Source organism: Aspergillus heteromorphus (genome assembly GCF_003184545.1).
Source record: "Aspergillus heteromorphus CBS 117.55 chromosome Unknown BO70scaffold_6, whole genome shotgun sequence".
Taxonomy (NCBI): domain Eukaryota; kingdom Fungi; phylum Ascomycota; class Eurotiomycetes; order Eurotiales; family Aspergillaceae; genus Aspergillus; species Aspergillus heteromorphus.
In genome coordinates, this window is record NW_020290411.1 from 1,020,208 (window position 1) to 1,042,596 (window position 22,389).

The 22,389-nt window shown below is 55.2% G+C and overlaps 7 protein-coding genes across 7 annotated transcripts; 2 read left to right on the forward strand and 5 right to left on the reverse strand.

The window, feature by feature from the left end:
- Window positions 1-284: 284 nt before the first annotated feature.
- On the reverse strand, window positions 285-1,997 carry BO70DRAFT_385955 (alpha-mannosyltransferase; the record flags this gene model as incomplete). Its single annotated transcript, XM_025545780.1, has 2 exons — window positions 285-1,188; window positions 1,227-1,997. The coding sequence occupies 2 exons, from the start codon at window positions 1,995-1,997 to the stop codon at window positions 511-513; spliced, it is 1,449 nt and encodes a 482-aa protein (XP_025401595.1). The 3' UTR covers window positions 285-510.
- Window positions 1,998-2,693: 696 nt separating this feature from the next.
- Window positions 2,694-3,762, forward strand: BO70DRAFT_200925 (uncharacterized protein). The gene is made up of 3 exons (XM_025538587.1): window positions 2,694-2,972; window positions 3,047-3,664; window positions 3,717-3,762. Exons 1-2 carry the CDS (start codon window positions 2,798-2,800, stop codon window positions 3,628-3,630), a joined length of 759 nt encoding a protein of 252 aa, XP_025401596.1. The 5' UTR covers window positions 2,694-2,797; the 3' UTR covers window positions 3,631-3,664; window positions 3,717-3,762.
- Window positions 3,763-4,927: 1,165 nt separating this feature from the next.
- BO70DRAFT_360355 (aminophospholipid-translocating P4-type ATPase DNF3) lies at window positions 4,928-10,745 on the reverse strand. Its single transcript, XM_025542762.1, has 4 exons — window positions 9,949-10,745; window positions 9,687-9,918; window positions 7,252-9,650; window positions 4,928-7,180 (listed from the first exon to the last, which is right to left on the reverse strand). Exons 1-4 carry the CDS (start codon window positions 10,353-10,355, stop codon window positions 5,314-5,316), a joined length of 4,905 nt encoding a protein of 1,634 aa, XP_025401597.1. The 5' UTR covers window positions 10,356-10,745; the 3' UTR covers window positions 4,928-5,313.
- A 2,284-nt stretch (window positions 10,746-13,029) lies between these two features.
- On the reverse strand, window positions 13,030-16,206 carry rfeF (putative transcription factor RfeF). Its single transcript, XM_025538588.1, has 8 exons — window positions 16,112-16,206; window positions 15,769-15,921; window positions 15,525-15,643; window positions 14,751-15,190; window positions 13,754-14,618; window positions 13,634-13,701; window positions 13,382-13,577; window positions 13,030-13,294 (listed from the first exon to the last, which is right to left on the reverse strand). Coding segments are annotated over exons 2-8 (1,923 nt in total). The 5' UTR covers window positions 15,771-15,921; window positions 16,112-16,206; the 3' UTR covers window positions 13,030-13,061.
- A 1,251-nt stretch (window positions 16,207-17,457) lies between these two features.
- Window positions 17,458-19,263, forward strand: BO70DRAFT_201143 (Gfo/Idh/MocA family oxidoreductase). Its single transcript, XM_025538591.1, has 2 exons — window positions 17,458-17,681; window positions 17,764-19,263. Exon 2 carries the CDS (start codon window positions 17,795-17,797, stop codon window positions 19,067-19,069), a length of 1,275 nt encoding a protein of 424 aa, XP_025401599.1. The 5' UTR covers window positions 17,458-17,681; window positions 17,764-17,794; the 3' UTR covers window positions 19,070-19,263.
- BO70DRAFT_427625 (signal recognition particle subunit SRP72) lies at window positions 19,240-21,747 on the reverse strand. Its single transcript, XM_025547897.1, has 4 exons — window positions 21,280-21,747; window positions 20,929-21,202; window positions 20,728-20,872; window positions 19,240-20,673 (listed from the first exon to the last, which is right to left on the reverse strand). Exons 1-4 carry the CDS (start codon window positions 21,598-21,600, stop codon window positions 19,458-19,460), a joined length of 1,956 nt encoding a protein of 651 aa, XP_025401600.1. The 5' UTR covers window positions 21,601-21,747; the 3' UTR covers window positions 19,240-19,457.
- Window positions 21,748-22,048: 301 nt separating this feature from the next.
- On the reverse strand, window positions 22,049-22,326 carry BO70DRAFT_201119 (uncharacterized protein). The gene has a single exon (XM_025538589.1). The coding sequence runs from the start codon at window positions 22,246-22,248 to the stop codon at window positions 22,090-22,092; it is 159 nt and encodes a 52-aa protein (XP_025401601.1). The 5' UTR covers window positions 22,249-22,326; the 3' UTR covers window positions 22,049-22,089.
- Between the last annotated feature and the right edge of the window lie 63 nt (window positions 22,327-22,389).

Below are 22,389 nucleotides of genomic sequence, written 5' to 3' on the forward strand. Positions count from 1 at the left end.
AGTCAACGGGATGGATTAGATAGTTAGGGATTTTGCTTGCATTTTGTGGATTTTGAGTTGGGGGGCGGGAAATATATATCCTTGTCGTTATCTTTTTTTTTTTTTTTTTTTTTTTTTTTTTTTTTTTTTTTGCTTGAATGGTGAGGGAGGATGGAATGGTAGTACGGTACCAGTTAATATACACCCGTCGAGTATCAGTTTCTTTTTCTCTAGTTTTATACCTCATAGTTTATGTATATTGTTTGATACTGTCAAGTTAAGATATATTGACATGATAAAATATGATGGTATTCACGTTAGCTAATTCAGGGAGATGGTCCTAAGGCAGAGATATATCTTACCTGTACATACATCCAGTTCTAGAAATCTACCCATCTAGTCCCCATTATGTCCACGTTTTATGCACAAGAGAAAACAAAAGGAAAGCAAAGTACATATCGTCACGTCATCTCAAGAGTCCTGTCCTGCAGCCTGTGCAAGAGAGCCAAGGCCCAACCAACTCCACTACCATCACCCATGTCCATGATCCTCCCCCTCCCCATCCCCAAAAATGGTATCCCAATAATCCGACGTCTTCTCACAAACATCCTCCCTGCCCCTCCAACTAGTAATCCTCCCCTCCAACGCGCACGCTGTCCACAATATCTCCGTCCAATAACCCTTCTCCGTCTCCAGCCCCCCAAACGCCGCGACGACATCATCCGGCGACGTCCACGCGCGGGTATACTTCCCCCGTTCGTCGACGACAGGATTCGGCGGCCCCTCCGTAAACACGGTCGCGGGGTTGAACTTGGGGAAGTTGACGTGCACGAAGAACGGACGCGGAGCAGGCGCAGGGTCACCCTTGATGCGCCACTCGCCCTTGGTGGTGAGCAGGTAGTCTTCGATCGGATCGTACTGGACCATAGTTGAACCGGCGAACCCGTCGGGCGTGCCGCGGCCGACGGCGCGGATGGGCTCGCTGACCTGGTAGAAGGGCTGGTGGAGGGTGGTTGCGGCGGCGAGGAAGGTTTCTTTGTCGCCTTCGCCGGCGGCGCCTTGCGAGAGGAGCGGGTAGTAGTGGCTTGGGCCGTAGAAGTTGTAGTAGGTTGCAAGCAGGAGGGTGAGGGTGTGGGTGCGCTTCGAGAGGAGGAGCTCGCCGGACTCGGTGGATTGGCGGATGGTGGCTGGGTTGGGGGGTTGGTGTTGCTGGGTGGTCGTGGTGTCTCTGGGGGGAGGTCGGGGGCGGAGATGTCGTAGTAGAGGGGGGAGGTGGTGGGTCGCCAGAAGTCGGGCCAGGTGATGAGGCCTTTGGAGAGGAAGGGGTCGGAGGTGAACAATATCTCGGGGTTCTGGAGGGGGAATGCGTCGGCGTCGAGGAAGAGGATCTCTTCGAAGGAGGAGAAGAGCATCGCGAACACCTTGTATTGGTATTTCTCGATCTTGGTCTTGCTGTCGCTGACGGCGTCGAGGATCTCGGACAGCACGATGCACTGCGCGTTTAAGGAGGGAAGCACGATCTGACATAGATATCCTTCGTATTCGTCCCAGCTGGCGAGGAAGACTTCCATCGGGAGGGTCGAGCCCGTGCGGCGGAGCATTCGGAGGGACATGACGAGGACAGGCAGGTAGGAGCCTCCGGCGGTGGAAACGAGGCCGCGGGTGTGAGGTTGGTAGTGAAGACTCGGGGGGCTTTGTTTGATCGAGGCGAGGAAATTGCCATGGGCGAGCTTCAAGTCTGATACGTCCTCCGGCGAGAGCTTCAGCAGATCGGGGAGGGGATCGGTGTTTTTTGGATCGAAGCCAACCGACTCGGCATTTCTCAGTCGGACTGGAGATTTGGCACTGGGCGCCGAGGCCGTCAAGAGAGGGTGGAAGTCCCTCCAGAACTCCTCATGGCTGGAGGAGGTGCTGGGAGTGGGGGACCAGAACGAGGCGAAGGTCCAGATGAAGATGGCCACGAGCCCTAAGGCAAAGAGCGCATTTCGCCGCCGGAGCTGGCTTCGGAAAGTAGCCATCATGAGGAACGGGAAAGTGAAAGTGGAAGGAGAAGAGATCCGACACTCATGCCTTGAGAGTGAGGAAGTTTTGTGAGTTTCTGTTGGTGGTGACACGGAACTGGGCGAAAGAGAGTGAAAGCCCCGGCTTGAATCAGGCTGCAGACTGCAGGCTGCGCCAGGCCCATCAAAAGAGCAGCAGGTGCTCCTGGGCGCTAAGCATGTGCCACGATTGGGTGTTTTTGGGGGGGGGGGTTAAATGAAGAGCCAGGGTCTAATGCACACCGTGCCGCACTCTAAACCCAACAGCGCTTAAACCAGCTGACCACAGAGTCGACCGACCCACCACATGCAGCTCGCAAATGAGCACAACCAGGGCATCCAGGGGTATTGGGTGTTCGGCGCGTGTAAACGGCGACGGGGAGTGGCCTTGGGTCCGCTCGATTCCTGTCACTCCTCCAGGCCTCGATCGTGGTTCGCGGAAATGCCCGTAACCAGAAGCACACCACGTCGTCCGGACCAGAGCCATCCAGCTGGTATCCAATTGCTGGAGCGCTTCCGTTGCGAAGCCAGTGGCCGCAGGAACAAAGACATGCGTCCGATTCGTGGATAAGGAACGCTGTCTGGAAGGCTGCAACAGGAGAGGACCGACCACCAGATGGTGGTTAATATTAGAACCTCTGGATATTGGGTCGCCAGGAGGGGGGGCTCTGCTGCTGGCCGGCTTGTTTACCTGCTGTGTCTGCCCTCCTTGGCCTGTCCGTCCAGCCCTATCCCCAAGCGTCCCATTCTGCCCTCGATCCAGCCCCTGTTGGTGCGCGATGTCCACCCAGGGCTTTGAGAACTGCGTTGCCGGAACGTGGTATGGCTTCACCAGAACCGAGTTCAATCCAGGCGACACCCTCAATCTCCAGTGGGGGGCGATCGACGACGGATCCACGCCACTGAACATCTCCCTGGGCCGCGCGGGAGGGTCGATCATCGATGAAATCGTCGGTGCGTGCCAGAGACTCTCTCTTGATGACGACCAGAAACTGACCCAGCGTCTTCGTCTTCGTCTTCGTCTTCAGTCGGGGCCAAGTTCACCCAAACCAGTGCCCTCTACCAACTCGTCGTCAATGAAACCGCCAACTGCACCCTCGAGCAGTACAGCTGGGCCATTCCGGGGGACTTGAACGTAACCGACCCGGAGTATCAGATCGGACTGTTCAACGCCTCGGTGGAGCTGGGTGCCGATGGGATTGCCCTGTTTGGATGGCAAAGCTGGAGCCCGGACTTTTATATTCAGGAGGCCAATGCCTCATCGACTGCGACTGCAACTGCTACAAATACCATGGCCATGACTGCCATGACCAGCGCTACAACCGCTTCTTCGACCTCATCAGCACCGTCGTCCTCCTCGTCCGCCACCTCTCATACTCATACACATACATCAAGCGTGAACACTGTTGCGATTGGGGCTGGTGTGGGTGTTGGAGCAGCCGCTTTGGCTGGCATATGCTTCGGGGTGCTTTACTTCCTGCGTCGACGGAGGAAGACTCGCGCCTTATCGCAGAGATCGGGGAACGTTACAGATCTACCTGCGTATGAGCTGCCAGTTCCGACGAAGCAGTCACTGCCCGGGGGGTATCGCACGTACGAGCTGGCTGCGTAGATGGGGAGCTGAGGGAGAGATTGTCCTGCAAAAGGTGATTTCCAATCACTAGTTATGATAGAAGGCTCTTTGCTAATAAACTCTAGGACTAGTTGGGTAATTACCTCGAGCAGCAATTTATGTGAAAGGAAGCCCGTCAATGTGGCTATACCCCGTGGATGCACAATATACCATCTCCTGTTTCTTTGTGCCTGTATACTCCATACAACTATTATTGAGGCTTTGGCTCATGGCTGTCATGTAATGTCGATATCTCACGATCTGAATGATTTATGTTATTTTTTTTGCGGAATTCCATCTGTCTGATACCCGACTTCCCTAATCCGGTCGTTTTGATCACGACGACGACGTCCAAGTCACCACTAATCAAAGTATCTCATCATCGACTCATTTCCACCCCCCCTTCCCCTCCTCTCCCTTTTCCTCTCCATCTTCTTCCTCTCCTCTCCATCCATCTCCTCCCTCCCAACAGTCTCAATGCCATCAGATACACCCTACCGCTGTCATTATCCTAAGCAAAATGCCCAACACATCCCCGCCACCTCCGCTCGATAAAGCTCTAAGCTCTACCAAGCTCCTCACAGGATATAGACAGCCTCAAAACCCTCTGTGCCAGGCTGAGTGAGTGAGCATCTTCCCGCTCGAAGTGCTGCACCTACTATATACAATCCTACTCCACCTCAACCCACGCAGCCTACTAGTAAGGGGCCTAGGTATGCTCCGTCAGGTAAACAACCTCACCTCACGCGACGTCTGGTAAGTTGTTGAACTTCCCAGCATAACAGCATCCTGCGCGAACACGCCTCTTAGTAGTTAGTACACGCTCCGCGTTCTTCTTTCTAATCCTACCAAGTTATTATATAAATAAACCCAAAAGCCTTATATACATACAGTGATAAGCAAGAAGGCATAAAACAAATATAATACTAATATAACACCGTGACCCCTCCCACTCGGACGTGAGATTCGATGTTCGAGTTCAACTCATGTATAGTAAGTAGTAGTACTTAATTCAAGTACATACTCTATATGTATGTGTACTTTGCCTGCCCCACTTGGTTCCCTAGGGGCATAACTCCCTCTGGTCTTGTTTATTATTGATAACTTAGTGAAAGTAACAAACACATGCAAGTTATGTAACTAGCACATCAAACAAATAATTAATCATAATATGATGATTATGGAGTCGGCCTCCACACCCGCATTCTCTTCCGGGCCCTCCGGACTGCCGCTTACCCGTCCGTCCGTCCATCAGTCTCGACTCTCAACTTTACTTCCTCCACACACTAACTACTCTCTCTCTCTCTCTCTCTCTCTCTCTCTCTCTTTTTCTTAAAACCACCCACTCTGCAATGATCTATCAAAACGATGTATAACCATAATCTTCCACATCATCATCATCCATTCAAATACATATCTATATACACACAAAAAAATGAGTGAGTGACGAGAACCGACCAGGGGGGTATTGTATCCACTCTAACGCCAGGACGCTCAATCAACAACATCAACATCATCATCATCATCATCATCATCATTATCAACAATGACAAGGACAATGACAAGACAATAACAACAATGCACCTCTGTACTGTGCCCATCAGAAACAAGAAAAACCAAATATCCACAAACCCTTTTGCTTTTTCCTCCCCTTTTTCTTCATTGTTTGAACTTTTTCCCCCATCACTTCAAATGACCCTTCCGGATAGCCCCGAACCCCTTCGAGAACAACTCATGCACCTCGACTGACCGTCTTGGGGTCTTTGGGACTTCCACTTCCTCTTCCTCGCCATCAGGCCCGTTATTCCCGCCCGAGGAATAATAACCCTCGAGTTCCACGTCTTCCGTTTCAACCGGGACACCGGAACCCGTTTTGTTGGTGTTGGTAGTCATAACCCTCGGCCGGGCAAGCAGCTCCCTCACCTGTCGCTCACGGGCCTCCATTTCCTCCTCCCGCGCAAGCTCGAAGCTAGGTTTCTTCTTCCCGTGGTCCCAGCCCTGCTGCAGCTCGTCGGAGGCGGCTTCTTCGAACCGTTTGCGGATGTCCAAATCCTGCTCGTATTCCTGGAAGACATCGACGTCGGTGGGGAAGAAGAGGGCGCGGAGGGCGGTGGCGGTTGTTTCGAAGACAATGACGGCCGTGATGGTGATGAGGAGCACGGCCCAGAAGGCGAGGTCGCGGCCGGACTGGTACAGGAAGTTGTCGAGGACGTGGTAGATGCCGTCGCCGGAGCTGAAGTTGTACCGCACGGTGAGGATCAGGTTCCAGAGGAACCAGCCGCCGACGGAGATGATCCATATGATGAGGGAGAGATATGTCTTGTTGTGGACCTCTAGGACCTGCAGCTTGGTGTTGATCACGATAACGCAGGCGGTGAAGGTGAGGAGACCGGCGGAGAAGATGTCGCTGCCTGTGTGGGTGAACATGACGTTCTCGAACAGGCTGAACATGCAGAAGTATATCAACATCGCCTCGCACACGGCCATGAATGTCCAGCCGAGGTACAGCCGGATGTTGAACCCGCCATGGCGCTGGCCCTTGGTGTACAGCTCCGGGACGGCGAGGAGGGTGGATGCAGCCAGGTCTTTCGTGAAGATGCCCAGGAAGATGACCGGCAGAGAGGTGAACAGGGTGTTGAACATACTCAAGCTCCACGACTCGTACAAGCTGGTGCCGGTGTACCCGTTCCAGCGCTGGTACAGAGCCTGGGTCAGGTAGAACAGCATCTCCTTCCAGAACGTGCCGAGCGTGTACTTGCACGCGCGGATGTAGTTCCACCGACCGTGGACAAGGAGCAGCTTGAGCAGGAACCTGAACTGCGCGATGGAATAGTCCGAGATGCGAGCCGCCTGCAACCCTTCTTTACCGGTGATCCCGATGCCGACGTGCGCTTCCTGGATCATGGCAATGTCATTTGCGCCGTCGCCGATCGCAAGGGTAACGCTGCCCTTCACTTGCCGGCGAATCGACTTGACCAGGAAGGCCTTCTGTTTGGGACTGGCACGGCAGCAGATGACCGAGTCAACCAGGACGGCCAACCGGAAGAACTGCGCCTCCAGGATCTCATCGGCTTCGATGGTCGATAGCGTCTGTCCGTCAACCACGACAACTGAATGGGCCACCGTGCCTTGCGTGATTTCTGCCGTCATCTTGACAATCGACTGCTCAACCTCTCCGGTCTCCTGGTCCAAAATGACGAGGTTCGAGTAGTCCTTGACAAGACGGCAAGAGTGACCGATGTTGATGGCCGTCTCTCGCTTGTCGCCAGTCAGCATCCACATCTTGATGTTGGCACGCCGGAGCTTGTCGATCGCCTCCGGGACGCCCTTCTGCAATTTGTCTTCGATGGCCGTCGCGCCCGTCAACTCCAGCTGTTGCTCGATATCCTCACCAACCTTCTCGATCTTCTCCTGCCGGTCAACAAGGCTGGTGCAGGCCTCACGATAGGCCGCCTTCCACTCGTTGTAGGTGGCATCGTCAAGGAAGCGGTGTCCATACAGGAGCGTCCGCAACCCCTCCGTGGCAAAATCGTTCAGATGCTGGAAACACCTCTCGAACACCGCGGCGTCGTTCACAACCAACGCCTCCTCAACAAGTTCTTCCTCCTCGTTATCATGGACAGAACTCCCGAGTCCGACCATGTGCTAGAAGCCCGTCCCAGCTGTGCCGATGGCCGGGGGCTGTAGTATTCCGGATCGTCTCCTCGGGTCAGACGACCGCCGTCAGTTTCTCTGTCACGGAGCCAGACATCGATACTTTCTCTCAGCGCAGAGACATGGTCGCCGGTGATGCTCGATCGGCGATGCGTCGTGCTCGGTCGACCGAAGCTGGTCCGAAGGCCGCTGTCCTTCCGGCTGTGGTACTCGCTGTTCCGCCTCACGACCTGGGCAGCCTCGGCCGCCTTCCGTTTGCTCACGCGTCTCTCGATATCCCCCGCCTTCTCCTGCGCGAGGGCGGCACGTCTGAGCAAGCGCATCAGGATACTATCGGCGCCCTTGCAGAACAAACAGATGCGCTGATCGGGCATGCGGACCACAACCGACATTCGCTTGCGAGCACTGGAGAAGTCAATGATATCCATGATCTCATAAACCTCATCGCAAGCCTTGTCATCCTGTCCGTTGGGATACGTCCGAATGGTGAGTGTGTTTGGTTGCCGATCGTGAACAAGATACCCCAGCTCCTGTGCAGCCATGACCAAAGCCAGCTCATCCGGAGATGCCGCCTGGAACGAAACATTCCCGGCTTCATCGTCTTCCGGAATACAGGTATGGCACAAGGCAATGGCCAGGATGAACATCTTGGCTTTGCGGGCAAAGACCGTGTATGGCTTGCGCTGGATATACTTGAGCATATCGGTGGTTCGATGGTTGCGCATGGAGATACCACGAACTTGCGGTCCGTTCATCGACGTCGAGGTTCGGGGAGGTTCTCTCCGCGCTTCGGAAACATTGGACTTGCGGCTCATCGCCTTCTTTCCCTTGCGTTTCTTGTGGATCAGCTTCGTCTGGTCACCCGCTTTGGCCGCCTCTTCGAGAAGATCGAAGTCGTGGTACCACGCAGTCCCAGCTACGCTCATCTTTCGGAAGCGCATCGAATTGTTTGTCAAAGTGCCGGTCTTGTCGGAGAAGATATAGCTGACCTGACCGAGCTCCTCGTTGATAGTGGACGTGCGGGCTTCGATCGGGGTGTCGGTCTCCGGGTCATACATGTCGATGTCGGAGTTCAAGAGGAGCATCTGGGCCACTTTGACGATCTCCATACTCACGTACAGCGAGATGGGGATCATCGTATTGAACATGATCAGGAATGACGTGAAAACGGGCCCAATAGGCACGTTTGCGTCCAAGAGGTACCATGACTTAGACTGAACATCCTGCGCCCAGTACTTGTAGGCGATGGTGCAAGCCACTGCCAGCACAACAACAAGAGTTACAATCAACATGACAACTCGGTTGACCTTGGCCTGGAGGGAGGGCGACTTGATGCGAGGATTCTTATTTGCGTTCATGCGAATCTTGCACTCCTCGCCAGTGTAGATGACCATGCCAAATGCCCTTTCCGTGTTGCGCAGAATGCTACCACGGTACATAATATCGTTGTTGGTTAATGGCAGCTTCTCATCCGCGGACATCGTCACATTTCCGTCGAATTTGTAGAGGTCCATGTTAGGGTCCTCGACGGCAAAGTGAAGGGCGTTGCTGCAGATGCCTTCAACGGTCCCACACAGCTTGGCCACAGGTTGGGAAGGTTGCTTGTTTTTCAGGTTGGTTTCACCGTCCAAGGCCATCGTTTCGACGTACGCGACCCCGTTGGGTCCGTCCGCGTGGAGCAAGACCATATCCGCCGGGACAGGTTGGTCCCGCTCCAACCGGACGACGTCGCCCACCTTGATGTGCTGCCACTTCACCGGTGCCCAATCCTGGGAATCACTCGATACAGAAACACCATCGCTGGGAGCAGACTGCGAAAACATCCCAGATCCAGGACGCAAGACAGGCGCATAGCGGTTGTTCTCTTCCTTGTCTAAGCGATAGCGACGCCAGTCATCGAACCCCTCCTTGCCCATGGAGATGGCAACGAAAATCAGGAGCGGGACCAACGTGGTGAACGAGCCAGTGGTACTCAGTCCCGGGATCATCTGCAGAATGGCGACAATAAGGAAATAAAAGTTGGCCAGTTTGGTAAACTGCGCGAACAGCTGACGAGGAAAGAAACTCCACAGGCTATAGCGACTGGAGCGGATGTAATTTCCGATGTAGACTTTCCCTGTCCTCTCATCAATGAGGTCTTCGGTGCGGGTAGCATCGAGGTCGATGTGGCGACCGTCTTTGCTAGGGGGGATGTCTTTGATGCGAAGGATGGTCTTGCGGACTGTCTCGAGCATGGTCTCCACGCGGACCATCAGCGTGGTGAACGCTGCCCTCTTCTTGAGCCAGCGCTCATACGAGACGGCGGTAGCAATTTGCCCTTCATTTTTGAGATCCTCGGAAGGATCCGAGTAATATGTCGTGGTTACCTCCAGGTTAGGGTCAGATGTATACCCATGTGTTACAAGCACGTCCTGCTTCTCCTCGGTCGACATTGACCGGCGCGGTTCCTCCATCGAACTTTTCACCGGAACCTCAGGAGTCGATTCTAGCTGCGGGCTAACTGTTTGAGGTTGACCCGACTCATTCGCATCCGGAGAGGTAACCCCCGACTGCGACTCGATGTTCTTCGCAAATATCGTACGTCGGAGGGAGTATCCACGATTGCGCGACCGTGAACGCCCGCCCGTGTCGGGGCTCTGCGGGGACAAGGAGGAACGCGGGGACAAGGGCGAAGCGGTTCCCTGGCCTGGAGACCTGCCAGACGGGGAAATCTGATTATGTGCAACATCGGTATTGATGGTTAAACCGCGGGACCCTGGGCGTCGGTCCCAATTGGGAACGCGGACCTCCTCCGCCGAGGGACGCTCCAAGTCGGTCGAAAAGCGAACATGGTGCTGCGACGAGCGACGACCGGAATCCGACAGGGTTCGCGACGGAGAGATCGACGGGCGGGTAGGGGCAGCAGCGTCCGGTTCTATATGCAGGGATTGGCTTCGTGAAAGTTGCGATGCGGATGCGGGAGCGGGATCCTGGGCCGACCAATCCTCCTCCTCGGGTGCCTGTGGTTGTTCCCCTGACGTACTTTCCCGCGGACTGCGATGCGACTCTGGCGATTCATCGCGGCGGGACATGGCGCGAGATGGTGTAGCCCGGATAGAAATAACCTCCTACCGATTCACGGCGAATGCGGAAACTCGGGATAAGCGATCAAAGGGCGTCTCGGTTGTAATGGCAAAAGGGTCGAGATGATGGAAGAAACCCTGACTCATCCTTTTAACCCCAGCGATCGAGAGTCGAAGTCGAAAAAGCAAACGATCGAAACCCGCTTATGCCAGTATAGAAAACATCCGATTCCTCAGCGCACTGTACAAAAGCGACGGACTCGCGCCCGCGGGGTCGCTCTGATGTGAGCGGAATTGGGGAGGCGGAAGACGGAGGAGGAGGGGGAGGGGTGAGATCGAAGATGGATAATAGGAGGTTATCCGGCGAATGCCCGATCGTTGAAACGAGGCAGAAACGACTGTGGGGGGGGGGGGGCACGAGAGAGGAGAGATCCACTGTAGTTTGTAGTTGGTAGTAGTATGTACACCAACACCCCAACTCTCACGGAGAGGAAAACCTAAATGAAAAAGAGAAAGGTCGAAGAAAGGAAGAAGAAAAAGGGCTGGCGGGGAAAGAAGGAAAGAGAGGACCGAGAAAGTCTTCTTGTTCTTGGGTTTTTCCCGCAGGCGGCGAAAAGACCGGGACCGAACTGACGCTGAGGCCAGCGCAGGAAATGAACTGAACTGAACTGAAATGAAATGAAATGAAATGAGGGAAGCAGCAAATAATACGAATGGGGACCCGAAAGCGGTAGGAGGCCCGAACAGCCGCCACTAAGTAGACTAGATTGCGATCGAGAGGAATGGATGGATGGATGGATGCAGGTACAACCCTCGCTGCAGTGTATGTGATGGGGATAGTAGAATGCGGTCAATGTAGGAGGGGAGGGGGGAAGGGGAGGAAGGAACCATGAAAAAAAAAAAAAAACAAGGGTGTGAGAGAAGAAGGCAACAGGCCTTCTTTCAACCTTGGAGAGAGTGGTGGAAGTGGAAGAAGAGAAGAAGAGGAAGAGAGGTTCTCGAATTGACGGATGGAGAAGTGCGGAGGCACCTTAATTGCGGGCGGGCCAGTCATCGGCCGCCGTCGGCCTCGACCGTGGCTTGGGGGCCACGCAAACCCCCTCCATGCGTTATTTGCCTGTTGGTCCAGGGTCCATCCATTGTCTAGACAGACAGTACGGAGTATAACAGGAGATACTTCCCTGCTGCATAGCAGGCATCTGAATAACAATCCCACCATACACAATCTCCGTACTACCTACCCATACTGATCAATATCACACCACCACCACAACTATCTACCACTAATATGACAATATAGTACCCCCTCCACACTATACTCCATAACTACTCCATACCTCATATCTTATACCTGTCGACAGTCTACATCTCATATCCCACACCACAGCACACAACACACAGACAGCACTTCAAACATGAACAACACTTACTTTACTCGTCAACAACCCTCAACAAACCGATCCACCATACCCACAATTCCCCAATCCCCCAATCCCCCAATCCACATCCACATCCATATCCACATCCCCAGTCCCACGGATCCCACCTTACATACGCAGCCCATCCGCGTGGCGTGGCAAAGGACCCAGCGTTACTGTCAGACTCAGACTCAAACTCAAACGCAGCCTATTTTTGTAGTACAGGCCCTGTCAGCACATCCCTCCGGTTGAAACCTACACAGTAACCCAGTCCCAAGGGAAGTTGAGATGGGTTGACCTATCGCCTGTCATATCATGACGGCTGCCTGTCCGCCGCGCCGCCACACGGGTCTCCGTCGGGGGGGGTTCATTGGTAGTATCATCTAGTATCATCTATCTCCGTGGGCTAAGATAGTATCTCTCTATCTAGCAGTGTATGATAATTGGTTGACCTAGGTAGTTGGATGGGTGCATTTACACCGATTATTATTCCTTGCAGCCTGTCTGTCTGTCTGTCTGTCTGTCTTGTCTGTCTTGTCTGTCCATGTGTCTATCTGTCCGTGACGATCTTCTTTGACAGTTGCCTGTCTGACTCATCTCATACCTATGGATGCATTTCCCAGCAATGATAATGGGCAGGGGGAGGGGCACATGATGGGTTGGGCTTGTTTGTCTCTCTACTCCGTATCTGTCTCTCGTTCGGCCCACCTAACTGCAGAGTGCGGTCACCTACGTGATAGATACGAGGGCTAATAGGAATGAGACGGGTTTGGATAGGTAGATCTGAGACAGAAGCTAGAAATATCTCTGCCTATCTGCACCCTTGAAGGGTTCTATTTTTGACCAAACAACCCGGGTCCGGCGTGGCGATGCTGCGACCATCGCTGGCTGCCTGAACCGGACGGAGGCAAGGCTGTCTGACTCAGCCGGCCCCTTGATTGGACACGGTCACGTGGATGTTGCGGCGCCCGTGAACCGGTGACGTCACCCGAGAAAACGAGCGCCGATCGTCCGCGCCTCGTGTGATCGCAACGTCAAAACATGTCAATCGTCGGCGCATTGACACTGACACGAAGTAGTCCGGAAGAATTTTTTCAGTCAACAGGCAATCAATTTTTCATTTTCTCCTTTACAGACAAAGCAGCCTCAGAACCGGGTCTATCCCCCGCAACCGCTCCTGCCATGCCAGACCCTGAAGCTAAAGATTCCCGCAAATCTCGAAGTCATCATTAAAAGAATACAACACCGTCAATCTGTTCCACTGGCTTGGCAATGGCGCCGCGCATCTTGATCTAGCCTAGTACCTGGGCGGCGCTGGGGCTCCGTAGGAAGAATAACCCCGGGTGGCTCCGGTGGAAGACTGTCCGTACCCAGCCTGGCCGGGGTGAGGCGACTGGCTCGGATGAGGCGACTGGGCGGGATGAGGCGACTGGGTGCCGTATCCCCCACCGTAGCCTTGACCGTATCCCGGCGCGGGTGCCTGACCTTGGCCCTGGTTAGGAGGGTAAGCTGCCTGACTGTAGCCCGGCGCTGGAGCCTGAGCCTGGCCCTGGCTAGGGGGATAAGCGGCTTGGTTGTAACCCGGTGCCGGGGCCTGACCCTGAGCCTGGCCCTGACTAGGAGGGTAGGCGGCCTGGTTGTAGGAGCCATATGAAGCTGACGGGGGCTGGCTGCCATAGCTTGGCTGGCCGTAGCCTCCATACTGACCGGCCGGAGGTCCGGGAGGAGCAGAGGGGGGAAGGCCTCGGCCCGCAGCCTTCTCGTCCTTGGTATCGTACGAAGCGTCAATAGCACCAAGCATCAATTTAGCACACTGCGGTGGTCAGTAATGGATGCCACAACCCATCAACATTGCTGCTAGGCACTCACCCAGAGTTCACGAGTCAGGTACACCGGTGGGACGGCGCGAGACATTTCATCCTGCTCAACTTCGAAGTCTACCGGGTCATCAGTATACACGCTTCTTGATCAGTGAGCAATAGAACTTACTCGAAGTGCAATCGACCAGTGCCCCAATCTGCGGGTCTTCATCCAGCGCGGAGAGGAAGTCCCGGGCCTTGGTGTCATTGCCCACCTGCGAGAACTGGAAGGAAACGGCACCCTGTCCATACTGGGTTCGAGAGACCTCATTCACGGCATAGCCGATCGAGTTGGCGACACTATCAAGAGGCTCGCCAGCAGGCTGGCCATCGGTAATGGTGATGACCAGGACTGGCTTCTGAAGGCGATTCTGCCTGGCCGGGCCCACAACCATCGGGTCGAGGACCTTGTTGCGCAGGCCGGTTCCCAGCGGGGTGAGACCTTGGAAGCGAACACGCGAGACGAGTCGGGTGACGTCGTCCGCATTGCGGATTCCATCTCCTTGCTCGGCGTTGTTCATGAACCGCACCGAGATGCCGTCGTCGTCAAAGGTGGATGCGGCAGAGGCAACAATTTCGATAATTTGCTTCAGCTGCTCCTTTCTCACGCCTCTTTCCTCGAACTCGATCGAGCCACTGTCGTCCACATAAAGGATCACGTCGAAGAGAGATAGCTTCATGATATCCATAGCCACTTCCTGGGGCACAGCCAACTCGTGCACCAGCTTGCTGACCTTGGCAGGCGCCTCGAGGGAGAGGCTTTGGACCAGTCTGTCCAGCTTCTCTGCGGGCCAAAAGCTTTGAAGGCGCTTCTCTTGGATGGTTCCGATCAAAAGTTGTCTGTATGCGGCAACCTGCTGCTCCGTGGCACGGGGAGCGGGCGCACCACCAGGGGGGCCATACGCAGCTCCCGGTGGTCCGGACGGAGCACCCGGCTGGGGAGCGCGTCCGGGGGCGCCGGGGTAAGGCGCATTCTGAGGGGGGTAGGACGGTCCCTAAAGCATTAACCCTGATCAGCATGCTGGCGTGGTTACAACCATAATCCAAATCATAGCGCGAAAACGAAGAAGAAAAGAACGACATTGCAGATGAAAAGCACGCGCGGGTAGCTGGGATATGGTATGTACTTGAGAGGATAGCTGTGGAGGATACTGTTGTCCAGGCGCTCCGTAGGGCTGGTTCTGAGGTGGAGGGGGCGGGGCTCGGGCATATCCTTGCTGCGGTTGTCCATACTGTCCATACGCGGGCTCTCTAGTAGTCCCGTAGGGAGATGGTTGAGAATAGCCTTGTTGCTGCAGTGGTGCAGGGGTCCCATATGGTGACGGAGAGTAGGTTTGGGGAATTGGCGATTGCGATGGATACGCGGGCGCATAACCCGACTGAGGGCCAGGATAGTGTCCTTGAGGAGCAGCCTGGGGAGTCGAATAGGCGGCCGAATAGGCAGACTGAGGGCCCGGGGATGGCGAAGGAACAGGCTTGTTTTGCGGGACCGATGGAGGCGCGTACGCTTGGTACGATTGCTGAGGCGAAGTCGGATACGGGGACTGCTGGCTGAACCAGGCCGAAGCTGGGGCGGATAGCCGGATTGGTTATAATAAGGTCGCGACATGGTTGACGGATGGCGCCCAGATCACCGGAGGAGGAGCGGGAAGGTCAAGAAATAGGAAACCAGGAGTGTGACACGGGCGAAATGGAAAGATCGGAGGGGTAAAAGGGGGGGGGCAGGTGGAGAGGCAAGTGATCCCTGGCTCTCTTTCATTCGATGAGAGAGAGTCTCGCGATGGAGGGAGAGGGGAGACCCAGTGATGAGGGGAAGAGGGAGCAAACAAAACACAAACAGGGCAGCAGCGAAGGGGTAAATAATGAGAAAATCAAAAAGAAAAAAAAAAGGTCTGGCTTACCGAAGCGCCGGATGGAGCAGGGGAGGCTTGATAAGGTCGGTACTGTTGCTGCTGCTGTTGCTGCTGCTGTTGAGGTTGCTGCTGTTGCTGGAGAGGTGAATAAGGTGCGGTGCGTCAGCCTTGGGGAATTAAAAATGGGTAAAGAAGCCGTGAAGGGATGAATAATTTGGAGGGGAATGAGTGGTGACGGATGAGGGGCGGGAGGAGTCACTAAGGGGCAGCAGGGGCAGCAGGGCGGGCTCACATATCCACTGTTCCCAGCAGGAGCTCCAGGCTGCAGTGCAGCAGGAGGACCGCCAGTATAGCCTGCCGGAGGGGCTCCTCCGTAGACGCCGGGCTTGTTACTCATGTTGGGGGGTGGGTTCTGGCTCTGGCTGTTGGCGATCTTGGAAGCGAACTAGAGGAGGGGTGCAGGATGCAGCGGTTAGTTAATGCAGATGAGGATGACTGCCACTGGAGAGGGAGAGTCCGTGGTAGCTGTATTTCTGCTGGGGAGCACAAGAGCTTGGGTAGGAGCGGGGCAGGCGCGGGGCAACTCGAAGGTAAAAACAGAACGCCAGGAAGGAGAGGATTCATATTCAGCTTACCCCCATCTTTCACTGCGGTGTGTTGATGACTTAATGGGTTACTTAATCGGGGTAGTGGAAGAGAGAGGGGGAGGGGAAGAGAGGGAAGGAGAAGGGGGATGAGGAGGAAGAGGAGGAGGAGGAGGAGGAGGAAGATGAAGACGATGACGCCAATGCGGAGCTGAAAGGGAAGGAACGAACGGAGCCACAACGCGCTATCAAAACACCGCCGCGCAAAAAGCCATCAATCTCGATCAGACGAACGCGAGCCAAACCCCCGACCGGGACTAGTTCCGTCCGGGATGACGACGGGCGATCCACCCGATGGACTATTGTGTATGGAGTAGAGAGAGATACAATATACGATGTCATTCAATCATCTATACAGTCTAGCCGGGAGGACAGCATGATCCCATCACCGGGAGAGCTATCACACAGGATGGCATGATGCATGAAGGATGGTAGGTTGCCTGCAGATTCGGCCCTTCAGCCCCTCAAGGGCCCAAGGCACGGGCGACTGACTAGACCCCTAACTATAGTATAGTAGTAGTATCTACTTACTAGTGTGTAGGCCTTCTTTTCCCCGCAGGGCTCTCCCGTAGGGCTGATTCCATACGTCTTCCAGCCTCGAGGCCCAAGGCTAGACCGGCATGCCGCGAGGCTGAAAGGCAGACAATATCGTCAGCCGTGACATCAGCCTGCATCAGCATATTTCAACCCGCAGGGAAACACTTCAAATACCCGGTCGCCGCAGCTGACCAACGGTGGCACATGAACAGCCGAGATGACTACAGACTGACCTCAAGGCCCAACAACATACGCGGTCCCCAGCTGACGCTTGGTAGTGCCGCTTCTGGAAGCCGACTGACTCCGTCTGCATCAGCCTGCAGAAGGCAGGGTTGCGCTTGGAGCTGGCGAATCAAAAATGACCCTTCTGCCAGGCCTCGTCTTTCGGTGGAACGCGAATAAAATGCACGGATCGAGCATCTCCATGGAGTGAGGATTGCTAGCATCGCAACAGGATCCCATCGCTCTGGCGAGATAAGCATAAACCTGACGACGGGCGGAGATGTAACTCTGGGGTTGAATTCTATTGGAGCCACTGATGTCATGTCTGCCAAAAAATCAAAGAGGAAGGGAAGAAAGAAAGAGAAAAAAAAAAGCTTCACTCCATCCCCAACAAAGATCAGCGGCAATTGTAATACAAAGCCGCCTTGGCCCAACCCTTGAATCAAATCTTCTCTTCTTTTCTTTCATTTCACTTCACTTGCCCCCCCCTTCCCTTCTAATATGTTGTTGCTTGGCTAGGTGGTAGGTAAGGCAGTAAAGTAAGTAGCTCAGGTAACTCAATCAGAATCAGGGTCATCAATCCACTGTTTGTCTCCCTTGCGCCAAACATAACATTCCATTCACTCCTGCACTTCTGGTCTCTAGAAGACCTCGTCTCATTCCTCGAACAACCCCGGAGGATGCTCTTTTCTTCTTCTTCTTCTTCTTCTTCTTCTTCTTCTTCTTCTCCTCCGCGCTCAATCTCCCTTCCTGCCGATTGAGTCAATCGAAAAAAAGCGCAGTTACTCCATTGTCCCAGTATGTACGTCCCAGTCCCAGAATTGCCTCTCCCTCATCCAACCTCCCATCCAAACCCAATCTAACACTCCTGCAACCTTCTCCAGCCCAATTCGACCCCCAAAACCCCCCTCCAAAATGGACGCGACCCCAACCCTCCTGCGCGTCGGCATCCTCTCCGCAGACGAAGGCGCGCGAGCCATCCAAAACATCTACCTCCCGGCCCTGCAAGCCCTCCCAACCAGCTACCAAGTGAAGCTGCTGTACAACGGCACCGACAAGAACAAAACCCCCAGCAGTAGCACCAGCACCAGCACCAGCAACACCCTCTGCAACGACAACCTCAGCAGCAACGGCACGACGACCCCACCCCCAGACATCCCCAGTGCCTCCACCCCTCGCGAAATCCTATGTGACCCCACCATCGACCTAATCCTCAACTTCATGCCCAACGAATACCACGAAACCTACACGATCGCCGCCCTGGACGCCGGAAAAAACGTGATGGTCGAAACGCCCGTGAGCCTGAGCATCCCGAGCGCGCGGCGGATCATCGACGCGGAGGCGCGCGCGCCCAACAACGCCAAGGTGTTCGTGGCGTGCGCGCGGCGCTACGCGCCCTGCATTGAGAAGGTCTTCAAGCGCGAAGTCGCCAGTCTGGATCGCATCTACTACGCGCGCTGCCGCAATATTGCTGGTCCTTGCGCGGCGCATACCGCCACTGCTCACCATCACCAGCCGATTATCAGGAAGCAGCTGCAGCCGTGGGGAACGAACACCAACGTGAACGCCGTAGCAGCAGCGGTGGACGCCTCGACCACCCAAGGCCAACAGCTCAAACACGGCCTCCAGCAGGAGATGTTCCGCGGGCAGGACATCACCAAGGAGCGGATCGCGCTGTCCTCGTTCCTCGCGTCGCTCGGCTGCCATGATCTTGGTCTGATGCGCGATACCATCGGTTACCCGGACACGGTGTCGAGTATCTCGGTCAACGAGCCGTACTTCTCTGCCGTGTTCCATTACTCCACCGGTAGTGGCGGGAAGAAAGAACACCCGTTCACCCTGATGTACGAGACGGGGGTTGATGCCGTGCCGCGCTGCGATGCCCATTTGGCCGTGTATGGGGATACCAAGACGGTGAGCGTGTCGTATGGTTTGCCGTATGGCACGCGTCAGCCGGTCCGGGTGGTCGTGGAGACGGCGGACGAGAATGGCGATATGAAGAGGCTGGAGACCGTTAGTGGCTGGGAAGAGAGTTACCGCGAGGAGTTGATCGCCCTGCATGGCTATTTGACTGCGGGTCAGTCGGTCAAGACGACTGCTCGTGATGCGGTCCTCGATCTGAAGCTGTTTCAGACCATCTTTGAGCAGTATGATCGGCAGTGTGGGACTATTCGGACTCCGCTGGGTTAAATGGCTGATTGTGAAAAAGGATGGGTGGGTGAGCTTGGTTCGGATGAAAAATGGTTGATTCGCAGGGCTCTAGAATTAGGGGATTCGTGCTTTTTTTATGTTTCATACCCAGAACGTCAATGGAAGAGAGTGAGCGCACGAGGCACCATGAACAATATGTATGTAGTATCATTTAGTATGCTCGGATTGCTTCTCGGGAGAGAGGCCGTTCATTCATCAGATTAGCCAAGCCAAACATTCGCATTTAATTCTACATGCTTCATTTCATGCAACAACAACACACACACACGCGTACATACATACACACTTCCCAAATTTCTGCCATCTAATGCAAGACATGTCTCATGAATAGGAGAAAGCAAGGCAGCAGCAGAAGACAGCAACACATCTACCGCTTTCCCTTCTTCTTTTTCTTCGAGTTGGCCCCACCACCTCCACCTTGGGGCTTCTGCTGAGCGGCGGAAGAGACGGTCGACTCCTCGGCCTTCTCGCTGACCACACCACCCTGCGTCCGCTCCGCGGCGCGCTGCTTGCCCTTGCGGCCCTTGGGCCGGTAGCTGGAGCGGTCGCGAAGAGGAAGCCAGCGTTCCGGGTCGGCGGTCTTGGACGGGTCGTAGTCCTTGGGGAAACGGGACTTCCTGACGCGCTTCGTCCCGCGATCTTCCTTGTTCGCGGAGGGTCTCTTTCTGGCGCCGGCCAGGGCGGCGGCAGCGGCAGCGTTGGCGGAGGAAGACGGGGAGATGCCGGCGGACTCGAGGGAGGATACATTGACGCCAGAGATCAGTTCGGCGACAGAGGGGAGGCTGTCGACCTGTGCTTGGACCTTGGAGTAATCGAGGGTGGCTTGGGAGGCGACGTAGCCGGCCACGGAGAAACGGTCCTTCGTGTCTTTCTGGTAGAGAGACTTGAAGAGGTCGCCGGCCATGACTAGGTCGGAGCGATCGTCCGAATGCAGCAGGGAGGCCGCGGCGGCCCGGAGCAGCGACGCGGGGGGTTCCGCCTGGCTTTGCCAGTAGGTGGCGGCCTTGGCGAGTTCGCTCCTGATCTGGACTTTGCGGCCTTCCAGTTTGTAGAGCGAGACCAGAATGCCCAGCAAGCCGGGGTTGAAGCGGACGGCCTTGTCCTGCTCCGAGGTGGACTCGTCGAGCAGTTGAAGGGTCTTCTCCAGCGTGGTGATCGCGGACGTGGTGTTGCCGGCAGCCACGTAGAGCTGCACGGCCGTAAGGGCTAGCCCGATGTCCTTGGGCCGGTTCTCGAGGGCAGCGAGTATGGACTTGAGGGCTTTCGTGCCCGTCTCCCCGCGAGCATGGGCGGCGGCGTTGTAGACGGACAGCAGGCCGGCGCGGGGTTCCGTCGAGGGATAGGCGGCTTGGGAGAGAGCCTTGGACGTGGAGCGGATAATACCGTCGTACTTCTGCACGAGAAGATCCGCCGCATGCGAGTTGCCCGTCGTGATGTTATCTTGGTAGTCGAACAGCTTGTCGCTGTCGGGAGTCTCGGGGGTTTCGTGTAGAGCTTTGTATAGAGCGAAGGGGTTGGCGGAGGCGCCGCGAGCAAGAGTGATGTTGGTTTGCGCGATCTTTCTCGTCGAGAGTTCGGGGATCCTATATCCAGGTAAGCTTCAGACTTTCCGAAGCGGGGGTCTGCGACGAGCGTACTCTTTGACGGAAATTTCCTCCAGCACGGATTGGGCCTCCTCGGACTTGCCTTGACGGAGCAGAACGTACAGCTGCTGCACGGCAATCGGAAGCAGCTCCGCATTCCGGTCCTCTGGTGTAAGATCCTCCGATGTGCGGCAAAGTTCTGGATCAAGATCAGCGCTGGTTCTTGTCGGCCCCTCCGGTCTCAACCAAACGAACCTTTTGCCCGCTTTAGCAGCACTTCTCCCTGTCGGAACTCTCCCTTGGCAATGCTCAGACAAGCCGCATTGTAGACAGTCTCAAATGCCTCCAGGTCTTCTCTTGTCGGCCGGTTGTGTCGTACAAACTCGGGGTATCCTTTCCACTGCAGCTGTGCGTCCGTGGCCCACGCGTTGATGCGCAAATCATTCTCTTCGTTGAGCTGGGATGCCTCGGCTTGGAACAATTCGTCGTAGATCTCGGCTGCGCGCCGGAATTTCTCGGAGCGGTAACTCTTCACACGGAGGTAGGTTAGCACGATCGTGTACAGGGGTAGCAAACGTCCCAGAGGGAAGTGAAGGAGCGACCTACAGCCTGAGCCTCGAGATGAAGCGCACCTCTATCCCCAGCCAAGCGGGACACCACGTCGATCGCCGACTCCAGCTGACCAGACTTGTACAGCACATAGGCGTACTCCAGGGCGGCGGTCTTCTTCAAGCCATCGCCGGCTTCTTCAAACACACGCAGGCAGTCATCGTAGCGGTCGAGCTTCAGCAGAGCCACTGCCTTCACGTGCTGGGCGCGAAGATCCGACTTGGATTTAGCCAGCGCGGCGATGGAGGATTGTAGGACTTCTTCATGGTCGTCAATGGACGCCCGTTGTAGCAACGAGCTGAGCGCCTGGGTAGTCATGGTATGGAAGAGGGGCGGGCGAGGTGAGACGAAAGGCCCGGCGAGGGCACGGAAATGGATGAGGGGGAGGTTCAAGTTACTGAAAAGGTCCCATTCAGTAAAGGAGAGCTCCGAGTAGCAAGATGGACAGACCGAGCTTGATCAACCAGGTGGCCAGACCGAGGTGAAGCAACTGTGCGGGAGAGAGATGAGATATTGCCCCATCGGGGAACTCTGCGCACGTGGCCACTGCGCTCCCCGTAGCCATCCCATCTATCACCGCCGTTCACTCCGTCCAGACACTGGAATATGGTTTTATGGTTTCTTTCAAGCTCTGGAAACTTCGTATAGGGTTCCTGACCACCCGGGTGGACTACATGTTATAATGGGTTTTGGTCCATGGTCCTCCCTTCCACTGGATGAATAGGTGTTCTAGATTGATGGCTGTCGTACATTCTTTCTACCCTTAACCCCCCTTACCGTGCAGCGCCACAGGGGTTGCTGGCTTATTTATATCCACGATCCATCCCGAACGCTTCGGGTGCCATGCAGGGGCGGATAACCTGAGACCAACATGTCCTTGAGATTGCATGAGATTACACTGAGAGACGACGACTTTGGATTATCACGATGGGTCCAAACATAGAGCATCGGTACATGGATAGGCATCAACTGATGCGTAGGCGGAAGGATTCTGCATGGAGCGCACGAAGTCGATAGAATCTCATTGTTACCATCTAGAATCTATAATTATCATTTGCAATTAGATCTCGTCGTTCATATCGCTGGGTGGTTGAACACCAGGGGACT